At 40.9% G+C, this 27,736-nt stretch overlaps 2 protein-coding genes across 3 annotated transcripts in view; both read right to left on the reverse strand.

Annotated features, from left to right (window-relative positions):
* Positions 1-547: 547 nt before the first annotated feature.
* Positions 548-27,736, reverse strand: part of LOC126952700 (HLA class II histocompatibility antigen, DRB1 beta chain) — a 174,541-nt gene continuing 147,352 nt past the window's right edge. Inside the window, exons 5-6 of one of the 2 annotated variants that reach the window (XM_050787528.1) lie at positions 1,151-1,174; positions 548-845 (exon numbers count right to left, since the gene is read on the reverse strand). In XM_050787528.1, the coding sequence (XP_050643485.1) occupies positions 838-845; positions 1,151-1,174 (32 nt within the window). In that variant the 3' untranslated portion in view covers positions 548-837. The remainder of the gene's footprint in view (positions 846-1,150; positions 1,175-27,736) is intronic. The other variant, XM_050787527.1, reaches the window with a different exon arrangement.
* LOC126952222 (DLA class II histocompatibility antigen, DR-1 beta chain-like) lies at positions 5,767-10,543 on the reverse strand. Its single transcript, XM_050786640.1, has 3 exons — positions 10,396-10,543; positions 9,929-10,190; positions 5,767-5,855 (listed from the first exon to the last, which is right to left on the reverse strand). Exons 1-3 carry the CDS (start codon positions 10,541-10,543, stop codon positions 5,849-5,851), a joined length of 417 nt encoding a protein of 138 aa, XP_050642597.1. The 3' UTR covers positions 5,767-5,848.

Below are 27,736 nucleotides of genomic sequence, written 5' to 3' on the forward strand. Positions count from 1 at the left end.
ATTATAGATACACAATGTTTTAGGGTAAAGATGTTTGATTTTGAATTTAGAGAGAAATTATGTTAAACCTGGATATCAAATTGGGGAGAATTGACTTTCTTTTTGAGAGAGAGTTTCGCTCTGTCACCCAGGCTGGAGTGCAATGGCACGATCTCAGCTCACTGCAACCTCTGCCTCCCAGGTTCAAGCAATTCTTCTACCTCAGCCTCCTGAGTAGCTAGGATTGCCCACCTCGGCCTCCCAAAGTGCTGGGATTACAGGCATGAGCCACTGTGCCTGGCCACATTTTTTTTTTTTTAATATTGACAAGTCAAAATTACACAGTGTATTTGTGGTGTACAGCATAATGTTTTGATGTATGCTTACAATGTAGAATGACTAAATCAAGCTATTTAATAGATCTGTGAACCCACAGAGTTATCATTTATAAGAGAAAACCATTATTGTATTGGGATGTCATCTTGCATTTTTCTTTTTATTCTATTTCTTGTCCTTGTAGTTATTGAAGCAGATAATTTTTCACTCCATGTTTATTCCAGAAAAATTTAATAACATTACATACAAGGTAATTTCAGATTTATGGGAGGCAGTAAGGCTGGGTACCAAGGGGACCAGGAAAGAATGAAGATGGGGTATTGCCATCAATACTGGGACTTCCAAGCCAAGGGCAGGGCTGAGAAAGCCACCAGGGAGGACATTTTCTGCAAGGTCATTGAAGCAGGAGCAGACCCGGTCCTGAGAAAGCTTTCCTTTCGTGGAAGAACAGGAGGCCAGGCAGGCAATCTTTTCATGCTTCCGAGCTAGGTTTAAAGGTTCTTTCTGAGTATCATCTTCAGTTCAGGGGCCTGCAGAATACAAAAGACAGTGTTGTTTTCAACACTCTTCTACCAAAAAGCTTCTTCTCCCTTCTTTTAGGACCTCATAAGAGAGCAAGAAGAAGAAACAAAAATACTTCTAAGTTTCCCTGAGCCACTGTTACTTTAGAGCACAGACCTTTTACTAAGCGGAGAGAAGAAGCTCTAGTATAAACTACATGAGTAGAACTTTGGATCCAAAGTGTTTCTCATTATTTTTGTCTCATGTCTTGTCATCTCTACCATCTTTCTAGGGAAGCCAAATCTGTCTCTAAAAGAGGATTAAAGGTCATTACCTGTTGGCTGAAGTCCAGAGTGTCCTGGAAAAAGAGGGAAAGTATATATACTTAAAAGATATGGAAGGAAGTCTTTCCCCAAAAACAATGTTCCAAGCTCCAGATCTGTCTCCTGAAATCTCTCTAACACTACAACCCACACCGGCCAGGGCAGAGAAGAGAGCAGAAACTGAGACGGTGTGACCCATGAAGCTTTCATCTCACACACACACACACACGACACACATGAACACACACACACGACACACACACACACACACACACACACAGAGTATAATTGCATTAGCCTTAGTGTCCTTCCCTCATTTGCTCCAGAATTTCAAACCAAGATCCCCATGCTCATTAACCTTTCTCTTATCTCTGCAGGACACAAGCCCTCACACTGTGACACAGTAACTATGGACTATTGATTTCTAGAGTTCCAAGAAATTTGAGGTCAACTAGGGAAGGAAAGGCTTAATACCAGGCCACTGACACACTGGGAACTAATCTCAGGAAAGCCATATTTCTTCCTTCAGAAAAGCCTATGGAGAGAGCCAGCTCCCAAAGGCTCCTCACTTTTCTGATTCCTGAAGTAGAGGAACAGCCCGGCCCCAAGGAAGAGCAGGCCCAGCACGAAGCCCCCGACTCCACTCAGCATCTTGCTCTGTGCAGATTCAGACTGAGGTTTTGAGAGAAGAAGACAGATTTAGTGATTTTTAACCCTAATCCACCTTATCTAATCGAAACTCAGAGATTCAGAGTTTTGACAATGGGAGAAGAAAGTTACCCTGGAGGAATCAAAATAACTGGCCAAAATACCTGGAATAACTGGAAAAAAGATTTAAAAATCACATTGAATAGCTAAAATGCTCAGGAATTGAACTCATTCTTGAGTTCAAATATCACAGCCCAACATAAGGCACAGCTTCAACATCTGATCTAGAAAATCCCTGGGACTCAATGAAGTTGAGTAGCTTGTTTTAGTGTATTTACTAAATGTTTCTTTTCTGGAGCCAGACTGTCTAGCTCAAATCCAGGCTCTGCCTCTTACTGATTGGTCCTGAAAGAGACTTTCAATTCTTCCATGCCTCAACTTTCTCACCTATAATGGAAGTTAATAATACTAATTTCCGAACTGGGGTTCTGTGAGGATTAATGTACCTAAAATACATAAATAAGAGGCAGAGCTGAGACTGGACTCTCCTCATGTCAGGAAGGCCCTATGTTGCTCCTCTTCTCAGATGGCAACAAACAACTCAGAGCAACAGTGCCAGAAGCACAGTCCCAGCCCCAGAGGCAAAGTCTGGTGCCCAGGGCTAAGGCATGACCAGGACCTGTGACTTGAGGAGGTTCAAAACAGGAACAGCCTCTTTTCTATCTTCTAGGCATGGCTGCTTCTCCAGGGGGCACAGGTGTTCCTAGAAACTCTCCTAGGACTATCCCCAGTGACCTGTGTTGAAGACAGAAGAACATGGAGCAATTGAAAATATGATGTGAGAGAGGAGAAACCTGATAGTCAAGGATAATCAATGTCCCCTTCCTGGTGGGTGAGAAATTTATGAGGTCTAGAAGCTTCTCACTCCATTCCACTGTGGGGGGACTCGTCACGCTTGGGTGCTCCACTTGGCAGGTGTAAACCTCTCCACTCTGAAGAACTGTTTCCAGCATCACCAGGGTCTGGAAGGTCTAGTCTCCACTGTGGATCAGGCCTGTGGAGACCACCGCAGCCTTCTCTTCCTGGCCGTTCCGGAACCACCTGACTTTAATGCTGTCTGGATAGAAACCACTCACAGAGCAGACCAGGAGGTTGTGGTGCTGCAGGGACTGGGTCTCTGCAGGATACACAGTCACCTCAGCATGGACTAAGAAAAAACACAAAGAATATGTAAGGAAGATAGAGTAAGTCTTCTTGGTTGCCTTTCTCACTGCCTCTCTCCAAACCCAGGCTCAGGTCTCAGCCAGGCCTCCACCAAAGCAGGCCATGTGGTCTCACAGTGTCGAGAGCCTGGAATTTAATCTTTACAGGGCAGACCCATTAGATTTGAGTGATGGTGACGAAAATTGTGTTTGCTTTTTTCATAGTTTGAAACTGTTATTAATTATCAAAGTGTTCAGAAATCCTTGAAAGCATATAGTGTGTTTACTAAATGTTTCATTTCTGGAGCCAGGCTGTCTAGCTCAAATCCAGGCTCTGCCTCTTACAGATTGGTCCTGAAAGAGATTTTCAATTCCTCCATGCCTCAGCTTTCTCACCTGTCATGAAAGTTAGTAATACTAATTTCCCTATTGGGGTTATGTGAGGATTCACATAAAAATACATAAGACAACGACTGAATGTAGCCCTCAAGTTTTGTTGGCTATTTTTTATCCTGTTTACCCTGAGAGAATAATATGATTCAGAGTGGTATGTATGGACTGGGGGACAGCTGTTGGGTAGATGGGGAGATGGAGTATGAAATTTTAACTGTGCTGCCTCCATGCACTCACACCTTAGAACACCACAGAAATGGTTCTGCCACTGGGAAGGAGGAACAGACAGAAGTGATTCTCTACCTCTATGGGTTGAGTCCCTAGAAAAATATGAGTCATATAGGAGAGAGAAAGGAGTAAGAAAAGTTCTCATATTTACATTCAGTCAATCTATCTCCTCTGTAAAACAAGAGTAACAATGTTAGAACTATAATTTTCTAACTGCCTCTCTTTCTAGACTGATATTTGAGGCCAGGGAAGGGTCTGGGACAGTGTGTTTAATGCCTGTGACAATTTCTGACACTAGCATCCCCTCAGTAAGTACAATTATTTTAAAAGAAAAAAGGAGAAACCGGAGACAACTTTTTTTATTCTTTTCTGAGACGGACTATTGCACTTGTCGCCCAGGCTGGAGTGCGGTGGTGCGATCTCGGCTCACTGCAACCTTAGCCTCCTGAGTTCAAGCAATTCTCCTGCCTCAGCCTCCTGAGTAACTGGGACTACAGACTCCCACCACCACGCCTGGTTAATTTTTATATTTTTAGTAGAGACGGATTTTCACCATGTTGGCCGGGCTGGTCTCGAACTCCTGAGCTCAGGTGATCCGCCCACCTCTGCCTCCCAAAGTGTTGGGATTACAGGTGTCAGCCACCGTGCCCGGCCCTGAGACAACATTTTTATAATACTACAAAATGATAGATGTAAGATGGGTTGTAAATCATTACCAAAATTTTTGCAATATATTTCTTTAAATAAAAATGTTCAAGTTCGTAACATGGATAATAATTTTGAAAATAAAAATATAAACTACAATCTGGAGAAAATGCTGAATCAGGCCGGGTGCAGTGGCTCACGCCTGTAATCCCAGCACTTTGGGAGGCCAAGGCAGGCAAATCACGAGGTCAGGAGATCGAGACCATCCTGGCTAACACGATGAAACCCCGTCTCTACTAAAAATGCAAAAAATTAGCCAGACATGGTGGTGGGTGCCTGTAGTCCCAGCTACTTGGGAGGCTGAGGCAGGAGAATGGCGTGAACCTGGGAGGCGGAGCTCGCAGTGAGCTGAGACTGCGCCACTATACTCCAGCCTGGGCGACAGAGTGAGACTCTGTCTCAAAAAAAGAAAATGCTGAATCAAATACCACAAAAGTGTTAATCCTACTGTACAGATAACCCATAAAATCCCTGAAAAAAAAATACTAGGATCCCAGAGGTAACAGGAAAGAGATACTTATCTTTCCTTTAAATATACAATAAATAATTCTTGGAACAATAATAGAAATCAAATATTAACTAAAAATTAAAAAGAGATGTAACTTTTCAACTATTTGGCCATATTGAAAAAAAGATTAATCAAGGCAAATGTGAGGTAAATTATATTACAACTGTATAAAGGAATAATATGTAGCTACTTAAATACTATTAGTTTTAAAATAAAAATTGTAACAGCCATGGTGGCACAGGCCTGTAATTTCAGTGCTTTGGGGAGTTGAAGGGGGAGGATTACTTGGGGCCAGGAGTTCAGTGCTGCAATGAACTATGATTGCACCATTGCACTCCAGCCTGGATGACAGAGCAGGACTCTGTCTCTAAAAATGTATGCACAAGTTACATATGTGTGTGTATACACACACAGGCACAGCATATGTATGTATATGATATACACTATATACATAGTAACGTGTATACTATACACATAGTAACATATATAGTAGCATGTTACTATGTACATATGCTTTGTGTTTGTACATAGGTTCTGTTAACAGTATAACAAAAGTTTAATTCAAAAGCTAGTTTCACAATAATTTCAACTATGGAAATATATGTATATACTAAGAAAACAAAATCGTAGCAAGAACTTTAGACCTAAAAGAAGCCTCAGAAAGGTCAGAGGTGCTACAGAGGTCCCTTCACTTCCCCTAGAAATCAGTCTAATACTACTATAAACACCTTTGCACACAAACTAGAAAATCTAGAAGAAATGGATAAATTCCTGGACACATACACCTCTCAAGACTGAATCAGGAAGAAACTGAATTTCTAAACAGACCAATAATGAGTTCTAAAATCGAGTCAGGAATAAGAAGCTACCAACCAAAAAAAGCCCGGGACCAGATGGATTCACAGCTGAATTCTACCAGATGTATAAAGAAGAGCTGTTAGTATTCCTATTAAAATTATTCCAAAAATATTGAGGAGAAGGGATGACTCCCCAACTCATTCTATGAGGCCAGCATCATCCTGATACTAAAACCTGTCAGAGACATAACAAAAAAAGAAAACTTCAGGTCAATATTCTTGATGAACACAGATGCAAACATCCTTAACAAAATGCTAACAAACCAAATACAGCAGCACATCAAAAGCTAATGTACCACGATGAAGTAGACTTTATCCCTGGGATGCAAGGTTAGTTCAACATATGCAAATCAACAAATGTGATTCATAACATAAAGCAGAATGAAAGACAAAAACCACATGATCATGCAGAAAAGTCTTTTGATAAAATTCAACAGCACTTCATGTTAAAAATGCTAAGTTCACGCCTGTAATTCCAGCACTTTGGGAGGCTGAGGCAGGTGGATCACAAGGTCAGGAGATTGATACCATCCTGGTCAACATGGTGAAACCTCATCTCTACTAAAAATGAAAACTTAGCCAGGCACAGTGGCACGAGCCTGTAGTCGCAGCTACTCAGGAGGCTGATGCAGGAGAATCACTTGAACCCGGGAGGCGGAGGTTGCAGTGAGCCGAGATTGCACCACTGCATTCCAGCCTGATGACAGAGAGAGATTCCATCTCCAAAAAAAAAACTAAACAAAACTCAGTAAACTAGGCACTGGAGGAACATACTTCAAATAATAAAAGCCATAATGACAAACCCACAGCCAAAAACATAGTGAATGGGCAAAAGCTGGGAGCATTGCTCTTGAAAACCAGCACAAGACAAGGATGTCCTCTCTCACCACTGCTTTTTTTTTTTTTGGAGACGGAGTCTCGTTCTGTCGCCAGGCTGGAGTGCAGTGGCACAATCTCAGCTCACTGCAACCTCTGCCTCCCAGGTTCAAGTGATTCTCCTGCCTCAGCCTCCTAAGTAGCTGGGACTACAGGCACGTGCCACCACACCTCGCTAATTTTTTTTTTTTTAATTTTTAGTAGAGACTGGATTTCATCACGTTAGCCAGGATGGTCTTGATAGCCTCAGCTTGTGATCTGCCCACCTCAGCCTTCTAAAGTGCTGGGATTACAGGTATAAGCCACTGTGTCTGGCCCTCTCTCACCACTCTTATTCAAGATAGTATTGGAAGTCCTGACCAGAGCAATCAGGCCAGAGAAAGAAATAAAGGGCATTCAAAGAGGAAGAGCGGAAGTCAAACTATCCCTGTAGGCAGATGATATGCTCCTGTGTCCAGAAAACCCCAAATCTCCAAATTTTGACCCAAAAGTTCCTTTAGCTGATAAACAACTTCAGCAAAGTTTCAGGATAAAAAAAAAAAAAGAATCAACATACAAAAATCAGCAGCATTCCTATACACAAAGAATACCCAAGCCAAGACCCATATCAGGAACATAATCCCGCTCACAATTTCCACACACACACATATTACCTAAGAATACAGCTAACTACGGAGGTGAAAGACCTCTACAAGGAGAACTACAAAACACTGCTCAGAGAAATCAGAGATGACACAAACAAATGGAAAAAATTATCATGCTTATGGATAGGAAGAATCAGTATCATTAAAATGGCCATACTGCTCAAAGTAATTTATAGATTCAACGCTATTCCCATTAAACTACCACTGACAGTCTTTACAGAACTAGAACAAACTACTTTAAAATTCATATGGAAGCCAAACAGAGCCTGAATAGCTAAGGCAATCCTAAGCAAAAGAATAAAGTGGGAGGTACTATGTTACTTAACTTCAAACTATACTACAAGGCCAAAGTAACCAAAACAGCATGGTACTGGTACAAAAGCAGACACATAGACAAATGGAACAGAATAGAGAGTCCAGAAATAATGCTGCACACCTACAACCATCTTTGACAAAGATGACAAAAACAAGCAATGAGGAAAGGACTCCTCATTCAATAAATAGTGCTGTAGTGACTGACTAGCCATATGCAGAAGACTGAAGCTGGACCCCTACCTTACATCATATACAAAAATCAACTTAAAATGAATTAATGACTTAAATGTAAAACCTAAAATCATAAAAACCCTGGAAAGTAACCTAGAATATACCATTCTGAATGTAGGACTTGGCAAAGATTTCATGGCAAAGACACAAAAAGCAACCACAACAAAAACAAAAATTGTCAAATGGGACCTAATTTAAGAGCTTCTGTGCAGTAAAAGAAACTATCAACAGGATAAACAGACAACCTAGAGAATGGAGAAAATGTCAAGTCCTAATTTGGGGACAGGAGTCAGGCTGGTGGGACCAGAAGAAAGCAAAGAAATAAAAGCAAATAAGCCATAAGTCTGTCTTTCTTCATGGTCCAGGACACACAGCCCTCCTGTGCAAATAATTCACAGTCTTCCTGTACTCAATTATCATCAGACATCTGTAAGCTAGCTCACTGCAACCTTGGCATTATTGCTACTGCACGTAGCACTCTGCAGCCTAAGAACCATCCTATAAAATCTCCTGCAAGCTTCTCTTCTACTGGCCTGCCTGTTGCCTCCTTGCAATGTATTTTTCTACTTTCTCTAGTAAATCTGCTTTTTTCTACCTACAACTGTCTTGGTAAATTCTTTTACTTTGGCACCACTGGCTCGATAGTTATTGCTTACCTGCGTCAGAAAATATTTGCAGACTATGCATCTGACAAAGGTCTAATATCCAGAATCTATAAGCAACTTAAACAAATTTACAAGAAACAAACAAACAAACAACCTCATTAAAATATGGGCATGAACAGACATGAGCAGACACTTTTCAAAAGAAGACATACATGCAGCCAACAAACACAGGAAAAAATTCTCAACAGCACTAATTATTAGAGATATGCAAATCAAAATCAAAATGAGATGACATCTCACACCAGTGTGAATGGCTATTACTAAAAAGTCAAAAAATAACAGATGCCGGTGAGGTTGCAGAGGAAAGAGAATGCTTATACACTGCTAGTAGGAATGTAAATTAGCTCAGCCATTGTGGAAAGCAATGTGGTGCAAAGAACTAAAAGAGAATTACCATTTGACTCAGCAATCCCATTACTGTGTATATACCTAAAGGAATATAAACCATTCTACCAGAAAGACACATGCACACATATGTTCACTGCAGCACTGTTCACAATAGCAAAGACACTGAAGCAACCTAGATGCCCATCAGCAGTCGACTGGTTAAAGGAAATGTGGTACAAATACACCATGGAATAGTATGGAGCCACAAAAAGAATGAGATCACGTCCTTTGCAGGAACGTGGATGGAGCTGGAGGCCATTATCTTACGCAAACTAACATAGGGACAACAGACCAAATACCACATGCTCTCACTTTATAAGTGGGAGCTAAACATTGAGAACACGTGGATACAAAGAAGGGAACAGTAGACACGGGGACCTACTTGAGGGTGAAGGATGGGAGGAGGGAGAGGATCAGGAAAAATACCTGGGAGGTACTATGCTTATTACCCTGGTGATGACATTATCTGTACATCAAACCCACCTGACATGCAGTTTACCTATAGAACAAACCTGCACACGTATCCCTAAAACTAAAATAAACACTTAAAATTAAAAAGAAAGAAATTAGTCTAATACTTTTTCTCAGTAAAATGCTTATGCAGACAAGTATCACACACTTTTATTTCAGAGATTTCGGGATCATAAAGGGTGTGTACCAAGGACAGTTTGTGACTAGCCTCCTTACATTATCCCTCACATTATCATTTCTCATCTCTCCTCCCCTAAACTTTCATGCCAACAGCAGACTAGGTAAATTGCCCTTTCCTGCATCTCTAAGGACCGAGGGCGATCAAGATGTCCCTCTCCAGGCCCCTGCATCACCACTCCCACCCTCCTCTCATCTCTGCACAGCGGGCTGGAAGGACAAGCTGAAGCTCCCTCCTGCGTCCCCTCCAAAAACACACACACAGACAAATCCCCACTCTGCACTCACCTACCTGAGCCCTCCTAATTCCTTCTTGCTCACAATCCTATACTCTCCCACAGGGTGCTTACGTGCGCGCACACACACACGCTCGCTCTCTCTCTCTCTCTCTCTCTCTCTCTCTCTCTCCCTCCCTCTCTCTCTCCTTCCTCCCTCTCCGTTCTCAGGAATCCTGCTCTCCCTCCCCCGCGCGCCTTGCTCACCGCGCCTCTGCGGTGAGCAAAACCCCACAGTTGTGTCTGCAGTAGGTGTCCAACAGACCCCGCAAGTAGCCCAGGAGGTTCTTCTGGCTGTTTCCATTCCTGGACTCTCCTCCGCTCCAGCTCCGCCACCGCCCGGAACTTTCCCACGTCGCTGTGGAAGCGCGCATACTCCTCCGGGTATGGATGAGTCTCTGCACAAACCGCATCCGCTCCGTCCCGTTGGAGAAATAGCACTCATGTTTAATCTGCTCCAAGAAATGTGCTGCGGGGACAGAAGAACCGATTACATGGGCGGCATCCTGGGAAAAGAGTGACGGCTATGCCCACAATCAGGGACGCCCTCGGCAGGGCGCGGGGCGATGGAACACCTTGACTGGCCCCCACCAGCCAACCCCGACCACCAGCATCCCAGGGGTTCATCTCCCATCTGCCTGAGGCGGAGGGAGGCTGCGAGGGCCGTGGAATACCATTCGGGATTCGTTCCCTATTGCCGAGTTGAGCTGGACGCCTCTTTGCAAGGCTCTGGACCAGGATCATCTGCCTCATCACTGCCACTTGCACTTCCTCCTTCTGGGAGCCTCCACCCAAAAGACACTTCCTGCTCCCTCTTATCATGCCACACTCTACTCATTCCTTAAACAAGACCCACCTCCTCCATTCTGTAAATGCTTCCTTAGTGCTGACCTTGTATCCTCCATTCTGTAAATGCTTCCCTTAGTGCTCCTGGGAATCCAAACAGGGGAAAGACAGACCTCTCCCCTCCGCTGGGGGAGCTTAAAGAGTAGTGAAAGTGATGGCAAAAAACGAAATACACAGCACCTTATACAGGAATGAGAAATGTTAAGAGAAGTGTGGAGTTCTAGAACAAAGAATAGGATGATCTAAATCACTCTCAGAGAAGGACTCTGAGAGTGACAATTCAAATGTGACCTTACAGGTTTAGTGGGTGTGAGCCAGGGGGCAGAGTGGAGCCTGTGTGTCTCTGGACAAAAAGGGAGGCACCTTTCAGGTAAGCATAAAACCACTTACAAAAGCTTGAAAGAATTGATGAACTTCTTCAAGAAACCAGAAGAAAGTTCACTAAAGCACAGCATGAGGGAAAGGAGGGGAAAAGATTAAACTGGGCCGGGCACAGTGGCTCACACCTGTAATCCCAGCACTTTGGGAGGCCGAGGCGGGCAGATCACAAGATCAGGAGTTCGAGACCAGCCTGGCCAATATGGTGAAACCGCGTCTCTACTAAAAATACAAAAATTAACCAGGCGTGGTGGCACGGGGGTGGTGGCGCGTGCCTGTAGTTCCAGCTACTCAGGAGGCTGAGGCAGAAGAATAACTTGAACCTGGGAGGTGGAGGTTGCAGTGAGCCGAGATTGTGCCATTGCACTCCAGTCTGGGTGACAGAGCGAGACTCTCTCTGAAAAGAAAAGAGAAAAGGAGAAGAGAAGATAAAGAAGAGAAGAGAAGAGAAGGGAAGAGAAGGAAGAGAAGAGAAGATTAAACTGGAGAAATCACAAGAAGGGAACAATTAAAATCTTTGTCATGTTAGAATTTTGATCTATACTAAATGTAATGGGAAACAATTGAAGAGTCCATGACCCCAACACAGAACCACAAACTTTTTTGGATTTTCCAAATCCAGAAAGCTCAGAAATTCACTCACTATTGTTTTTAATTTGTTGCCAAAACTCATTTGGCAAATCTGATCTGAAGAAGTAAGGAGTCAAAAGTGTCACAGAGCTCTTACTGGTGACATGTGCATCTGTAGTTTCAATATATATAAACATGCAAACATACATATACCTGTGTAAATATACACATATTTCACAGATTTCAAATACCATGCATGTATGTTTTTGATTTTTTGTATTTATGTTTAAATGAACTGTGAAAAATCAAAACAGTTAAAGAAAAATCACCCTAGAAGAAAGCCTAGGCAACACCATTCAGGACACAGGCATGGGCAAAGACTTCATGACAAAACACCAAAAACAATGGCAACAAAAGCCAAAATTGACAAATGGGATCTAATTAAACTAAAGAGCTTTTGCACAGCAAAAGAAACTACCATCAGAGTGAACAGGCAACCTACAGAATGGGAGAAAATCTTTGCAATCTACCCATCTGACAAAGGGCTGATATCCAGAATCTACAAAGAACTTAAACAAATTTGCAAGAAAAAACACACACAACCCCATCAAAAAGTGGACAAAGGATATGAACAGACACTTCTCAAAAGAAGACATTTATGCAGCCAACAAACACATGAGAAAATGCTCATCATCACAGATCATCAGAGAAATGCAGATCAAAACCACAATGAGATATCCCACGCCAGTTAGAATGGTGATCATTAAAACGTCAGGAAACAGCAGATGCTGGAGAAGATGTGGAGAAATAGGAATGCTTTTACACTGTTGGTGGGAGTGTAAATTAGTCCAACTATTGTGGAAGACAATGTGGCGATTCCTCAAGGATCGAGAAATACCATTTCACCCAGCGATCCCATTACTGGGTATATACCCAAAGGATTATAAATCATGCTACTATAAAGACACAAGCACATATATATTTATTGTGGCACTATTCACAATAGCAAAGACTTGGAACCAATTCAAATGTCCATCAGTGATAGACTGGATTAAGAAAATATGGCACATATACACCATGGAATACTATGCAGCCATAAAAAAGGATGAATTCATGTCCTTTGCAGGGACATGGATGAAGCTGAAACCATCATTCTCAGCAAACTATCACAAGGACGGAAAACCAAACACCACACATTCTCACTCATAGGCTGGAGTTGAACAACGAGAACACATGGAGACAGGGTGGGGAACATCACACACCGGGGTCTGTTGCAGGGTGGAGGCCTGGGGGAGGGATAGCATTAGGAGAAATACTTAATGTAAATGACGAGTTGATTGATGCAGCAAACCGACATGGCACATGTATACCTATGTAACAAACCTGCATGTTGTGCACACGTACCCTAGAACTTAAAGTAAAATAATAATAATTTAAAAAAGAAATAATGAGGGAAGAAAAGGTCCTCTGACTAGCAAATGACAGTCACAAAGCCCATGCACCCATACACTTAGCTCTTTAGGAGAATGTAACCATTCACAGGCCTCCACCTAAAGACTTTTCTGAAAAATAACCATCAGAACACACTGATTACAATAACAAAGAAATGTCAGTAAGTAAAAGGACGAGGCAGAGAAAATGAAAAGCAGAGAATCATAAAAACAATCCAAATTCACTTAGGATAAAGGCAAACAGCCTTACATTTATTACTATACCTTAAGGATATTATTGTGTTCCAAATTGACATTGATAATAATGATCCCGAATCATCAAGAAAAAGTGAGATTATGTTTATTTTGCTATTTTTTTAAAAAGTGGAACTGTGTTATATTATGTGAAATGTATCCATTGAGAATATTTAAAATGTTGAAGATATGTGATGTTTATAAAACTTGTTATCTAGAAAAAAAAGAAAAATCTTTGTGTTTAGTAAAAATGAGATGAGTAGAAAGTATTCTTTAAATAATTATTTTACTGTGTTTTTCAAGTTCTGAGTACATGTGCAGGATGTACGGGTTTGTTACATAGGTAAACGTGTGTCTTGGTGGTTTGCTGCACCTATCAACTCATCACCTAGGTATTAAGCCCAGCATGCATTAGCTCTTTTCCCTAATGCTCACCCCCGCTCTGCCCTCCCCTAACAGACCCCAGTAAGTGTTGTTCTCCTCACTGTGTCCATGTGTTCTCATTGTTTAGCTCCCATTTATATGTGAGAACATGCGGTGTTTGGTTTCCTGTTCCTGCGTTAATTTGCTGAGGATAATGGCTTCCAGCTTCATCCATGTCCCTGAAAAGGACATGATCTCATTCCTCTTTATGGCTGCATAATATTCCATGGTGTATATGTACCACAATGAATAGAAGCATCTTATATTATCTAAAGTATAAAAGGTAGAATTACTGCAGAAATCTGAGGCATTTTACTGAAAAATATTTGTGACAGTCATCACCATTCGTGACTTATAATGACCAGTTGTTGAAAGTTAATAGAGATAGTAATTATCAAGGACATAATGAACCTTTTGAAATAAAGTGCATAATGTGCAAAAAGTAAAAATGAAGATCTTGAACCTGCATTGATTAAATGGATTCACCAAGAAAGCAGTGAATTTATGCAACTGTTTAGTTTTTTTTGGTAATGAAACAAGCAAAACTAAGCCATGAAGAGCCGAACTAAGAATCGTGTTTAAAAACTGTGAGTCTAGAATTTTTAGAAGAAACACAATGTAAACCAATGTTCTCAGCCTTGGCACCATTGACATTTTGGAATAGATAATATTTTCTTGATGAGAGGAGCTGTCTACTAGTGTCCCTGGCTTCTACTTGTTACATGTCAGAAGAAACTCCTGGTGTGACAACCACAAATGGCTCCAGACATTGCCAAATGTTCCCTAGGGAGTTGTGAGAGGGCAGGGAGGGACAGAGGGATGGTGAACTATCCCAGGGTGAGACCCACTAGTGTAAACCATCTGATAAATCTATGATTAAAAAGCTGCTATTAATTATGGAAAATTTGAGATGTACATTGAAAACTCTGCCAATATTCTATCTATTTAAAATCGTGGTCCTACATAAAACTTAGGATTTTTAGGAATCTGGTCCCAGTGCAGAGCTATTTTTCCAGTAAAATTAATTCATTCAGAACCAAGTTTTACTGATTTATTTGCCTTGCCAATCAGTCACCAAGTCATATTATTAATTTCTGTGTCACTGGTCCACTACTCACTGCCTCAGCTAATTCATTTTCTAACTTTCAGTCTCCTACTCCCAACAATACAAGCACGCATCAAATTACCAACCTTGGACAGATGCAGAATTCTCATTTCTGTAGTTAAGTCTTCTCTGAAGGGGAGTGATATGGTTTGGCGGTGTAACCACTCAAATCTTGTCTTGAATTGTAGCTCCCACAGTTCCCACGTGTTGTGGGAGGGACCTGGGGGAGATAATCGAGTCGTGGGGGCAGGTCTTTCCCCATGCTGTTCTCATGGTAGTGAATAAGTCTTATGAGATCTGGTTTTATAAGGGGAAAAACCCTTTTGCTTGACTGTCATTCTTCTCTTGTCTGCCATCGTGTGAGACGTGCCTTTCACCTTCCTCTGTGATGTGAGGCCTCCCCAGCCACGTGGAACTGTGAATCCATTAAAGCTCTTTTCCTTATAAATTATCCAGTCTTGAGTATATCTTTATCAGCAGCCTGAAAACGGACTAATACAGGGAGGAACTAAGAAGATGGCATTCTCTTACAGATAGTTTACAAAAAACGAGCGAGTCCCCAGATTTTGAGTAGAGAGCTCCACAAGCTCCCTTCGCCCTTTAGAAATGATAGCAGGGAGGAGAGCACTTTGGATGAGATAAGGTCTATCTTATTATTCCTAAATTCTCTGAGCACCTTCTTCACAGATAAGAACATTGAAAAATAAAAATATATGAAGTTGCCGTCACTGTAGCTTGCATGGTTAGCACTGCAGTCTACACTCATGTGTCCAGCTTAGATTGCCATATTTAGCAAATGAAAATAGAGAATGCCTAGTTAAATTTGGATTTCAAATAAATTATTGTTGTTTATCTAAAGTTCAGATTTAACTGGGTACCCTGTACTTTATTTGGCAACCTTAGCCCAACTTGCTAATAATGCTCAGAAGAAGTGAATTGAATACTTTGTGTTCTTTAACACATGCCTATGACAGCCTGTACATATGGAAGTTTTCAAATGATAAATGCAAAATGAATGAAAGTTTCTCCTTTACATTGGGACTAGCAGACCTTGCATTTCTTCCCTACCCTGAGACACACCCAGTACATATGAACATAAGAAATTCTATCAACAATTCAGATTCAGTCTAGTCACTATTCACTAACGGTGGTTGTAAGCTCAGGCTCTAGAATCAGGAAATCTGAATTTAAACATGATCTCTTCTACTTGGATTAATTTTAACAACCATGAACCTTTAAAAATTATATAAAATGAATCCAACAATAATATATTCTTCATCGGATTATTGTTAAGGGTAAAAGTAAGTAGTGACTCTTCTTAGTGCTGATAACATAATAATCACTCTAATATATTACCATTTTATTTTTACAATCCCTATAAAGGAAAGCTTCATTATTTTTCTATTCTTTAACTTCTAAAGCAAATAATGTCTACATCATGATTTGGCAATGGTCCTTTATTAATTTATCACTAATTACCATTTTAAACACTTGAGGGCAGAAACATTGGTTTATATATAATAATTCATATGCCTGGCCGGGCGCGGTGGCTCAAGCCTGTAATCCCAGCACTTTGGGAGGCCGAGACGGGCGGATCACAAGGTCAGGAGATCGAGACCATCCTGGTTAATATGGTGAAACCCCGTCTCTACTAAAAAAATACAAAAAACTAGCCGGGCGAGGTGGCGGGCACCTGTAGTCCCAGCTACTTGGGAGGCTGAGGCAGGAGAATGGCGGGAACCCGGGAGGCAGAGCTTGCAGTGAGCTGGGATCCAGCCACTGCACTCCAGCCTGGGCGACAGAGCAAGACTCCGTCTTAAAAAAAAAATAATAATAATAATAATTCATATGCCTAAACCTCACACAAAAGGAGAGTGCTGACATCAAAGAGAGGGACTTTCTATGTACTCAGATTTAAACTGCAATCTGATTTCTAGCACTGACTTTGTGACAGTGGGTAAGTTACTTATACCCTTTGAATTTTAGATTCCAAAGATGTATATACTTTTAAATACCAAAGCTATGATAGGATAGGTATTACATATCTATACCAAAATTTATAAGCCTGGTAATTAGTCACTGCAAAATGTTACAATGCTCCACGCTGATACAGACCAGATTTGCTTTGTTTATCACTCCATTCTCATCACCTAGAGTAAGAACTAGTATATTCTAAGTCACTGATAAATATTGGCTGTATGAACGAATGGCCTTTTGCATAATCAGTCACCACTGTACACAGGGGCCTTCTAGTGCTTCATTGCCAACGACTGAGCATCTGTCTCTGGTTCCCAGGTCTTCCTGCTTCTCTCCAGCTTCTTTATTAATTTTCTTTAGGTCCTGCTGGCTGCCTGATCCCAGAGCATAGTCTTTCCCTGAGGCTCGCTACTCAAAAGAGTCAAACTTCATCCAGGCTTCACTTCTTCCACCCGTTCTTCAAATGGTCCAATCCACTTTCCATCCTGGATACTCCATTGACTGCAAACATCAACTCCACCAAACCCAGCACTTGCTTCTCTGTCACGTTCTCACTTTACTCACCTGTTAGTGGTTCTCACCACAACTGGCCACTCCCTCGCCTTGAAAAAATCATTTTTCTTTGATTCCCATGCATCACATTCTCTCTCTCTCTCTTTTTTTTTCTCCGGCATCTGTGGTGAATCTTCTCAGTCCCTTATGCTGTCCTGTGGCCCTCATATTTTTTCTACACAAAATCTATCTCCCTCTGCAACTTCTTCCACTTCCCTGGAATTTAACACAGAACCCCAATATAAATACCTCCAGCCCTGGCCTCACCATGAACTCCTCTCTTATATTCAGTTGACTTCCTGATTGCTTCATGTGATTTCAAAAATCATCTCAATTTTAATAAACACAATTGTCATTTCTAATCACCCCTTCAAATAATTTCCTCCCACATTCTTCCCTATTTCAATAAACAGCACCACCATCCACCTATTTATCAAGGAAAAATACTTAGAAATAAGTTTGCATTTAATCCATTAACAAGTCATGCAAAAACACATCCCAAGTCTATTCACTTTATCTTTATCTCCGTCTTTGGCACAACTGCGCTACATGAATCCACAACTCTGTCTTCCCTGGAGAATTCTGCTGTTCTCCACTTGTGAACCTCAACAATCCAATCCCCAGATAGTAGCTAGAATTATTTTTAAAATTGAATATTAATGGACTCTCCTTGTAGTCTCCCAGGAGCTTCCAACATGTTTAAATAAAATGTAATCCCTTACCATGGCCACCAAGGCCGAATATGATGCAGCTCCTGACTTTCTGTCCCTCTTCCTCATCTTCTGCCATTCCAGCCCTTGCTTTTCATCCTTCAGCCCCTCTGGCCTTCTTTTTGTCTCTTCAGCACAGCACACATCTTCCCATTCCTTGGTCTTTCCCCTTTTCTGTCTCTCTGGAACACTTGTCCCTCAGATCTTCACATGGCTGTCTTATTGTTCTTGTCTTAGCTAAATGTGGTGAAATCTTCTCAGTCCCTTATGCTGTCCTGTGGCCCTCATATTTTTTCTACACAAAATCTATCTCCCTCTGTGATAGATTCACTACTTGTGAATCCAATGTGAAGTGAAGTTGGGTGAATCCAAATCTCTCTGTCCTATCACCCTGATGCCTTTTTTTAAAAGGCAATATTGCTGTCTGATTTGTTCTTTTTTGTTAAATATTTACTGGGATATTGTCTGTCTCCTCTGGCATTGAGTTCTGTGAGAGTAGGGACCTTTTCTATCTTATTCGAGTAGAATTCTCTGAGCCTAGAACGGAGCCCAGAATGTAACAGTTGCTCAGAAATATACCTGTGGTCTAAATGAATAGACCAGGTTCCGGGAACTGATCATTCTGGGTATTCTAGGAAGCAGAAAAGGGCTCAAGCTGCTGCACCCTTTCATTCTAATGACATGCTGTATCCCTTCTCCTCCCTGTGAGAAATTCAGGCATACTTCCTTTCTCTCCTCTTTCTAGTTGGAAGAAGGAATCACAGATAAGGAAACAGTGATTGTAAGAAAGAGAAAAACTTGCATTAAGAATGATCTCTTTTGATGGGTCTCATAGTGCCGAATGTCTGTAAGCTTTAGGGATTTTCGGAAATGATGATGACATAGTTAAGTAAAAAACAGAGAGGAACTTGAGGTAGAGGTAAGCAGACTTGAATAATTAAGGAAAGCAGAGAGCATGCTGAATCCAGCTCTAAAAATTGGGACATATCCCCAGTAGGACAATAAGTCCCCTTGACTTGCTCATTGGCTTTCAGCCCTATGGGATTTTAGCAACCTTTACAATCTGTCTGTAACCCCACTGAAGGTATATAGTTTGAACCATATGAAATTGCTGATATTTGATGATTTTGACTTATAAAAATAGAATTTTACATAATTTGTCCTACATTAGTTGAATCCCTTCTTATAAGCTCAAGTCAGAGAATGTAGGAGAAACTAACCTAGAAAGATTCAAGCCAGGTTAGTAGCATTAGTGGCATTTCAGAGGATACCTTAAGTTCTTTAAGGTACTGAACAATACTCCATAGATGCTCCTTATCTATAGGATCATTCCAAGTACTAAGGGTCTCTACTTCAACTCCAATGCGTTTTTCCCAAGAGAAAGAGAGGGTACTAACCTCAACTTTTGTCAGAAATCTACAGTACAAAGATAAAGGCTTTACAAACATTTGAGTTAAGGGAGAAAAAAGAAGATAACAGGGCGGCTTCTTGGTGCATCTTCACACTAACCTCACAGATCCTGTTGAGGACATGACACAAGATTCTCTAGGAAAGACCTTCAAATTCCTTTTGACTCCCCGTGAGATTTTTTTGTTTTTTTTTGCTTTTTTTATTTTGACGGAGTCTCACTCTGTTGCCAGGCTGCAGTGCAGTGGCACGATCTTGGCTCACTGCAACCTCCGCCTCCCGGGGTCAAGTGATTCTCCTGCCTCAGCCTCCTGAGTAGCTGGGACTACAGGCACGTGCCACTACGCCCAGCTAATTTTTGTATTTTTAGTAGAGACGGGGTTTCACCATGTTGGCCAGGCTGGTCTCAATCTCTTGACCTTGTGATCTGCACAGAAAAGGCCTCGGCCTCCCAAAGTGCTGGGATTACAGGCGTGAGCCACCGCGCCCAGTTGAGAATTTTTTTTTTTTTAATGGCAAAACTCAACATAATAAAGGGAAGTGCTGTATGGGGGAATTCATTTCAGTGTTTTTATTTATAAATCCTCTGAAGATCCCAAGAAAATGTGATGCAAAGCTGGAGGGGTTTTGTTGTAGGAGATTTGAGAAGGAATGGTCCATATGGAGGCCCCTTATGCAGATCTTATGCAGAGGGCAAGTAGCCAGGCTTCTTTTGTTATGGAAATAATTGGGAATTCATATGATAAAGACGAGTGGTCCTTGAAGAAAATGTCACAGTTTTTTAAGATGCATAGCCTGGGCACAGTGACAAAGTTAACTCCCTTTCTCCCCTACCCTATTGTAGCTCAGCACCCACAGTGTGCACTAACCTTGCATATCCCCAGCCAAAGCCAGGTGAGGGCTCAGCACCATCAGTGTCACTGTCAGAGCTGCCATGCAGGAGCCTCCAGGGAGCCTCAGACACACCGTGCTGGAGAACAGGACAGGACCAGGTGCCACAGGAGCAGGCAAGTCTCACTCAGAGAGAACTATGACTTACGTTCCTCCACCCACATTCCAAATCATAGGAATCAAGTTACGCATTTCTTTGCTCCTGGATTGGGTAATCTTAATGTTGAAGAACTAATCAGCCTCAGAGGTGAATAGGCGGTCTGAGATGAGATGTAGTATGAGGTTTATTTATTTATTTATTTATTTATTGAGACAGGGTTTCACTCTATCACTCAGGCTGGAGTACAGTGGCATGATCAGGGCTCATTGCAGCCTTTACCTCCCAGGCTTAAGTGATCCATACACTTCAGCCTCTCCAGTACCTGGGACTATAAGCGTGCGCAACAACACCCTGCTAATTGAAGATCCTCTTCTGAAACAAAATTTCCTTCATGAAAGGATTGCTTTAATTTAGACTTTAAAGTTTGATCCAGTTGCATGTGAAACACTTTAATTTGGCTCCTATTGTGAGCTTGCTTTGTGCTGGTCAGTCTGTGTTCACAAGTTTGAGGCTTGTAGAAGCATTTATCTCTCCCTTGAAGATGGAGCTGTTTGGACAAGTGTGTGTGAGTGTGTTTGGGACTAAAGTGGATGGAGGGAACATGATTGCATATCAAGTGATTTTTAATCTGGCCTTTATTACACCATCACTTAGTGTTGTAGGTTTGGGAAAATTATTTAACTTCTCACAGTTGAAATGAAAGCACTGTGATCTTTCAGGTCTTTGAATACTGGAAAATGCTATGATTCTGTGGATGCCTCAAGGAGCAGAAGTCCCTGGAATCTCATAATATGACAGTTATAGCTGTTGATTGGAGAGTAAAATCTGTACCTCTTTACAGGTAAGGATATTTCTGATAACCTAAAAAAAATTGAAAGTTAGCCAATAATTAAATCCGAGTAAAAAGATGTTCAAATTGTGCCTCCTGAGGCTGTTACCGAGTTTAGTGGCACCTCCAGAACACACACAGGCAAGAAGTTTGCAGGGGCCACCTATGAGCAATGGAGGGTCTTGAAGATGCCTTTGTGTAGCACTTATCCTAACAATGTGATAAGGTCAACTGTCCAGTCAAAGTATGCAGAGGGCCTGAGAGATCAATAGAGGACTTGAAGTCAACCTTTGACACAGCCTGGGCAACAAGAGCAAGGTTCTGCCTCCAAAAAAAAAAAGACGAAAATTTGCAGAGTGACCTTTGAGCATTTTACTTTGTACTCACAATTCTACTAAGTGCTTTATATCTTGTTGTAGTTTTGATTTGCATTTCTCTAATGATCAGTGATGCTGAGCTTTTTTTCATATGATTATCGACTGCAGTTTGTCTTATTTTGAAAAGTGTCTGTTCATGTCCTTTGCCCACTTTTAAATGTTTTCTTTCTTGTAAATTTGTTTAAGCTCCTTATAGATACTGAATATAAAACCTTTGTCAGATACATAGTTTGCAAAAATTTTCTCCCATTCTTTAGGTTGTCTGTTTACTCTGTTGGTAGTTTCTTTTGCTGTGCAGAAGCTCTTTAGTTTAATTAGATCCCGTTTGTCAATGTTTGCATTTCTTGCAATTGCTTTTGGCATCTTTGTCATGAAATCTTGGCCTGTGCCTATGTCCTAAATGGTATTGCCTTGGTTGTCTTCCAGAGTTTTATAGTTTTGGATTTTACATTTAAGTCTTTAAACCATCTTGAGTTTATTTTTGCATATGGTGTAAGGAAGGGATCCAGTTTCAATTATTTTGCATATGGGTAGCCAGTTATCCCAGCACCATTTATTGAATAGGGAATCCTTTCCCCTTTGCTTGTTTTGATCACGTTTGTTGAAGATCAGATAGTTGCAGGTGTGCAGTCTTATTTCTGAGTTATCTATTCTGTTCCATTTGTCTGTGTGTCTGTTCTTGTACCAGTACCATGCTGTTCTGGTTACTGTAGTCCTGTAGTATAGTTTGAAGTCAGATAATGTGATGCCTCCAGCTTTGTTCTTTTTACATAGGATTGCCTTGGCTATTCAGGCTCTTTTCTGGTTCCATATGCATTTTAAAATAGTTTTTTTCTAGTTCTGTGAAGAATATCAATGGTAGTTTAATGGGAATAGCATTGAATCTGTAAATTGCTTTGGACAGTATAGCCATTTTAATGATATTGATTCTTCCTATCCATGAGCTTGGAACCTTTTTCCATTTGTTTGTGTCATCTCTAGTTTCTTTGTATCAGTTTTGTAGTTCTCCTTGTAGAGATCTTTCACCTCTCTAGTTAGCTGTATTCCTAGGTATTTTATTCTTTTTGTGGCAATTGTGAATGGGAAGTCATTTGTGATTTGGCTGTTGGTTTGACTGCTATTGGTGTGTAGGAATGCTAGCGAGTTTTGCACATTGATTTTGTATCCTGAGACTTTGCTGAAGTTGTTTATCAGCTTAAAAAGCTTTTGGGCTGTGACTATGAGGTTTTCTAGATATCGAATGATGTTCTCTGCAAACAAGGATAGTTTGACTTCTTTTCTTTCCACTTGAATGCACTTTATTTCTTTCTCTTGCCCAACTGCCCTGGCCAGAACTTCCAATACTACGTTAAACAGGAGTGGTGAGAGAGGCCATTCTTGTCTTGTGGCAGTTTTCAAGGGGAATTCTTCCAGCTTTTGCCCATTTAGTATGAAGTGGTTATGGGTTCGTCATACATGGCTCTTAACATTTTGAGGTATGCCCCTTCAATACCTTTTTGAGTTTTTTACATGAATGGATGTTGAACTTTATTAACCCTTTTCTCCATTTATTGAGATAATCATGTGGTTTTTGCCTTTCATTCTATTTATGTGATGAATCACATTTATGGATTTATGCATGTTAAACCAACCTTGCATCCCCAGGGATAAAGCTTCGTTCTTCGTGGTGGATAAGTTTTTGATGTGCTTCTGTATTCAGTTTGCCAGTATTTTGTTGAGGATTCTGCATCAATATTCATCAATGATATCGGCCTGAAGTTTTCTTTCTTTCTTTCTTTCTTTCTTTCTTTCTTTCTTTCTTTCTTTCTTTCTTTCTTTCTTTCTTTCTTTCTTTCTTTAACTTAAAGTTCTGGTGTACATGTGCAGAAGGTGCAGGTATATATGTGCCATGGTGGTTTGCTGCACCCATCAACCCGTCATCTACATTAGATATTTCTCCTAATGCTATCCCTCCCCTAACTCCTACCCCCTGACAGGCCCCGGTGTGTGATATTCTCCTTCCTGTGTCCATGTGTTCTCATTGTTCAACTCCCACTTATGAGTGAGAACATGTGGTATTTGGTTTTCTGTTCTTGTGTTAGTTTGCTGAGAATGATGGTTTCCAGCTTCATCCATGTCCTTCCAAAGGACATGAACTCATCCTTTTTTTTAATGACTGCATAGTATTCCATGGTGTAAATGTGCCACATTTTCTTTATCCAGTATATCATTGATGAGCATTTGGGTTGATTCCCAGTCTTTGCTATTGTGAACGGTGCCACAATAAACATACATGTGCATGTGTCTTTATAGCAGAATGATTTATAATCCTTTGGGTAGGGCCGGGCATGGTGGCTATGCCTGTAATCCCAGCACCTTGGGAAGCCAACGGAGGCAGATCACGAGGTCAGGAGATTGAGATTATCCTGGCTAACATAGTGAAAGCCCGTCTCTACTAAAAATACAAAAAATTAGCTGGCCTTGGTGGCAGGCGCCTGTAGTACCAGCTACTTGGGAGGCTGAGGCAGGAGAATGGCGTGAACCAGGGAGGCAGAGCTTGCAGTGAGCCGAGAGCGCACCACTGCACTGCAGCCTGGGCAACAGAGTGAGACTCCATCTCAAAAAAAAAAAAAAGAAAAAAAACCCAATCCTTTTGGTATATACCCAGTAATGGGTTGCTGGGTCAAACAGTGTTTCCAGTTCTAGATCTTTGAGGAATCACCACACTATCTTCCACAATGGTTGAACTAATTTACACCCACCAACAGTGTAAAAGCATTCCTATTTCTCCACATCCTCTCCAGCAGCTATTGTTTCCTGACTTTTTAGTGATCATCATTCCAACTGGCATGAGATGGTATCTCATTGTGGTTTTGATTTGCATTTCTCTAATGAGCAGTGAAGATGAGCATTTTTTCATATGTTTGTTGACTGCATAAATGTCTTCTTATGAGAAGTGTCTGTTCATATCCTTCTCCCAGTTTTTGACGGGGTTGTTTTTCCGTGTACATTTGTTTAAGCTCTTTGTAGATCCTGGATATTAGCCCTTTGTCAGATGGATAGATTGCAAAATTTTTCTTCCATTCTGCAGGCTGCCTGTTCACTCTGACGATAGTTTCTTTTGCTGTGCAGAAGCTCTTTAGTTTAATTAGATCCCACTTATCTATTTTGGCTTTTGATGCCATTGCTTTTGGTGGTTTAGTCATGAAGTCTTTGCCCATACCTATGTCCTGAATATTATTGCCTAGGTTTTCTTCTAGGGTTTTTATGGTTTTAGGTCTTATGTTTAAGTCGTTAATCCATCTTGAGTTAACTTTTCTATAAGGTATAAAGAAGGGATCCAGTTTCAGCATTCTGCATATTACTAGCCCATTTTCCCAACACCATTTATTAAATAAGGAATGCTTTCCCCATTGCTTGTTTTTTTCAAGTTTGTTAAAGATCAGATTGTTGTACATGTGTGGTGTTATTTCTGAGGCCTCACTTCTGTCCCATTGGTGTATATATCTGTTTTGGTACCAGTACCATGTTGTTTTTGTTACTGCAGCCTTGTAGTATAGTTTGAAGTCAGGTAGAGTGATGCCTCCAGCTTTGTCCTTTTTGCTTAGGATTGTCTTGGCTATGTGGGCTCTTTATTGCTTCCATATGAAGTTTCAAGTAGTTTTTTCCAGTTCTGTGAAGAAAGTCAATGGTAGCTTGATGGGGATAGCATTGAGTCTATAAATTACTTTGGGCAGTATGGCCGTTTTCATGATATTGATTCTTCCTATCCATGAGCATAGAATGTTTTTCCATTTGTTTTTGTCCTCTCTTATTTTGTTGAGAAGAGGTTTGTAGTTCTCCTTGAAGAGGTCCTTCATACCCTTTGTAAGTTGTATTCCCAGGTATCTTATTCTCTTAGTATCAGTTGTGAATGGGAGTTTGCTCATGATTTAGCTCTCTGTTTGTCTGTTATTGGTGTATAGGAATGCTTTTGATTTTTGCACATTGATTTTTTTTTTCTGAGATGGAGTCTTGCTCTGTTGCCCAGGCTGGAGTGCAGTGGTGCGATCTTGGCTCACTGCAAGCTCTGCCTTCCAGGTTCATGCCATTCTCCTGCCTCAGCCTCCTGAGTAGCTGGGACTACAGGCGCCCACCATCACTCCCAGCTATTTTTTTTTTTTTTGTAGTTTTAGTAGAGACGGAGTTTCACTATGTTAGCCAGGATGGTCTCAATCTCCTTACCTCATGATCCACCCACCTCGGCCTCGCAAAGTGCGCCTAGCCTTGCACATTGATTTTGTATCCTGAGACTTTGCTGAAGTTGTTTTATCAGCTTAAGAAGATTTTGGGTGGAGATGATGGGGTTTTCTAAATATACAATCACATCACCTGCAAACAGAGACAATTTGACTTCCTCTTTTCCTAATTGAATACCCTTTATTTGTTTCTCTTGCTTGATTGCCCTGGCCACAACTTCCTATACTATGTTGAAGGAGTAGTGAGAGACGGTAGTCTTATCTTGTGCTGGTTTTCAAAGGCAATGCTTCCAGTTTTTGCCCACTCAGTATGACATTGGCGGTGGGTTTGTCATAAATAGCTCTTATTATTTTAAGATACATTCCATCAGTTCCTAGTTTATTGAGAGTTTTTAGCATGAAATGCTGTTGAATTTTGTTAAAGGTAGATAAATCCATGCAGATGGGGAGAAACTAGTTCAAAAAGCTGCAAATTTCAAAAACCAGAATGTTTTTCCTCCTCCAAAGGAATATAACTCCCGGCCAGCAAGGGAACAAAACTGGATGGAGAATGAGTTTGACAAATTGACAGAAGCAGGCTTCAGAAGGTGTGTAGTAACAAACTCCTCTGAGCTAAAGGAGCATGTTCTAACCCAATGCAAGAAAGCTAAGAACCTTGAAAAAACGTTGGAGAATTGTTAACTAGAATAACCAGTTTAGAGAATAACATAAATGACCTGATGGGGCTGAAAAACACAGCACAAGAATGTGGTGTAACATACGCAAGCATCAATAGCTGAATTGATCAAGCGGAAGAAAGGATATCAGAGATTGAAGATCAACTTAATGAAATAAAGAGAGAAGACAAGATTAGAGAATAAAGAGTGAAAAGAAAGAAACAAAGCCTCCAAGAAATATGGGACTATGTGAAAAGACCAAATATACATTTGACTGGTGTACCTGAAAGGGATGGGGAGAATGGAACAAGTTGGAAAACACTCCTCAGGATATTATCCAGGAGAACTTCCCCAACCTAGAAAGACAGGACAACACTCAAATTCAGGAAATATATAGAACACCACAAAGATATTCCTCGAGAAGAGCAACCCTAAGACACATAATCATCAGATTCACCAAGGTTGAAATGAAGGAAAAAATATTAAATGCAGCCAGAGAGAAAGGTTGGGTTACCCACAAAGGGAAGCCCATCAGCCTAACAGCACATCTCTCTGCAGAAACCCTACAAGCCAGAAGAGAGTGGGGGCCAATACTCAACATTCTTACATAAAAGAATTTTCAATCCAGAATTTCATATTCAACCAAACTAAGCTTCATAAGCAAAGGAGAAATAAAATCCTTTACAAACAAGTAAATGCTGAGAGATTTTGTCACTACCAGGCCTCCCTTCCAAGAGGTCCTGAAGGAAGCACTGAACATGGAAAGGAATAACTAGTACCAGCCACTATAAAAACATTCCAAATTGTAAAGACCATTGATGCTATGAAGAAATTGCATCAACTAAGGGGCAAAATAATTAGCTAGCATCATAAATACAGGATCAGATTCAGACAAGACGATATTAACCTTAAATGTAAATGGGCTAAATGCCCCAATTAAAAGACACAGATCAGCAAATTGGATAAAGAATCAAGATGCATCAGTGTACTGTATTCAGGAGACCCATCTCATGTGCAAAGACACACATAGGCTCAAAATAAAGGGATGGAGGAATATTTACCAAGTCAATGGAAAGCAAAAAAGAACAGGGGTTGCAATCCTAGTCTCTGATAAAAGAGGTTTTAAACCAACAAAGATCAAAAGAGACAAAGAAGGGCATTACATAATGGTAAAGGGATCAATGCAACAAGAAGAGCTAACTATCCTAAATATATATGCACCCAATACAGGAGCACCCAGATTCATAAAGCAAGTTCTTAGAGACCTACAAAGAGACTTAGACTCCCACACA

Source organism: Macaca thibetana, chromosome 4 (genome assembly GCF_024542745.1).
Source record: "Macaca thibetana thibetana isolate TM-01 chromosome 4, ASM2454274v1, whole genome shotgun sequence".
Taxonomy (NCBI): domain Eukaryota; kingdom Metazoa; phylum Chordata; class Mammalia; order Primates; family Cercopithecidae; genus Macaca; species Macaca thibetana.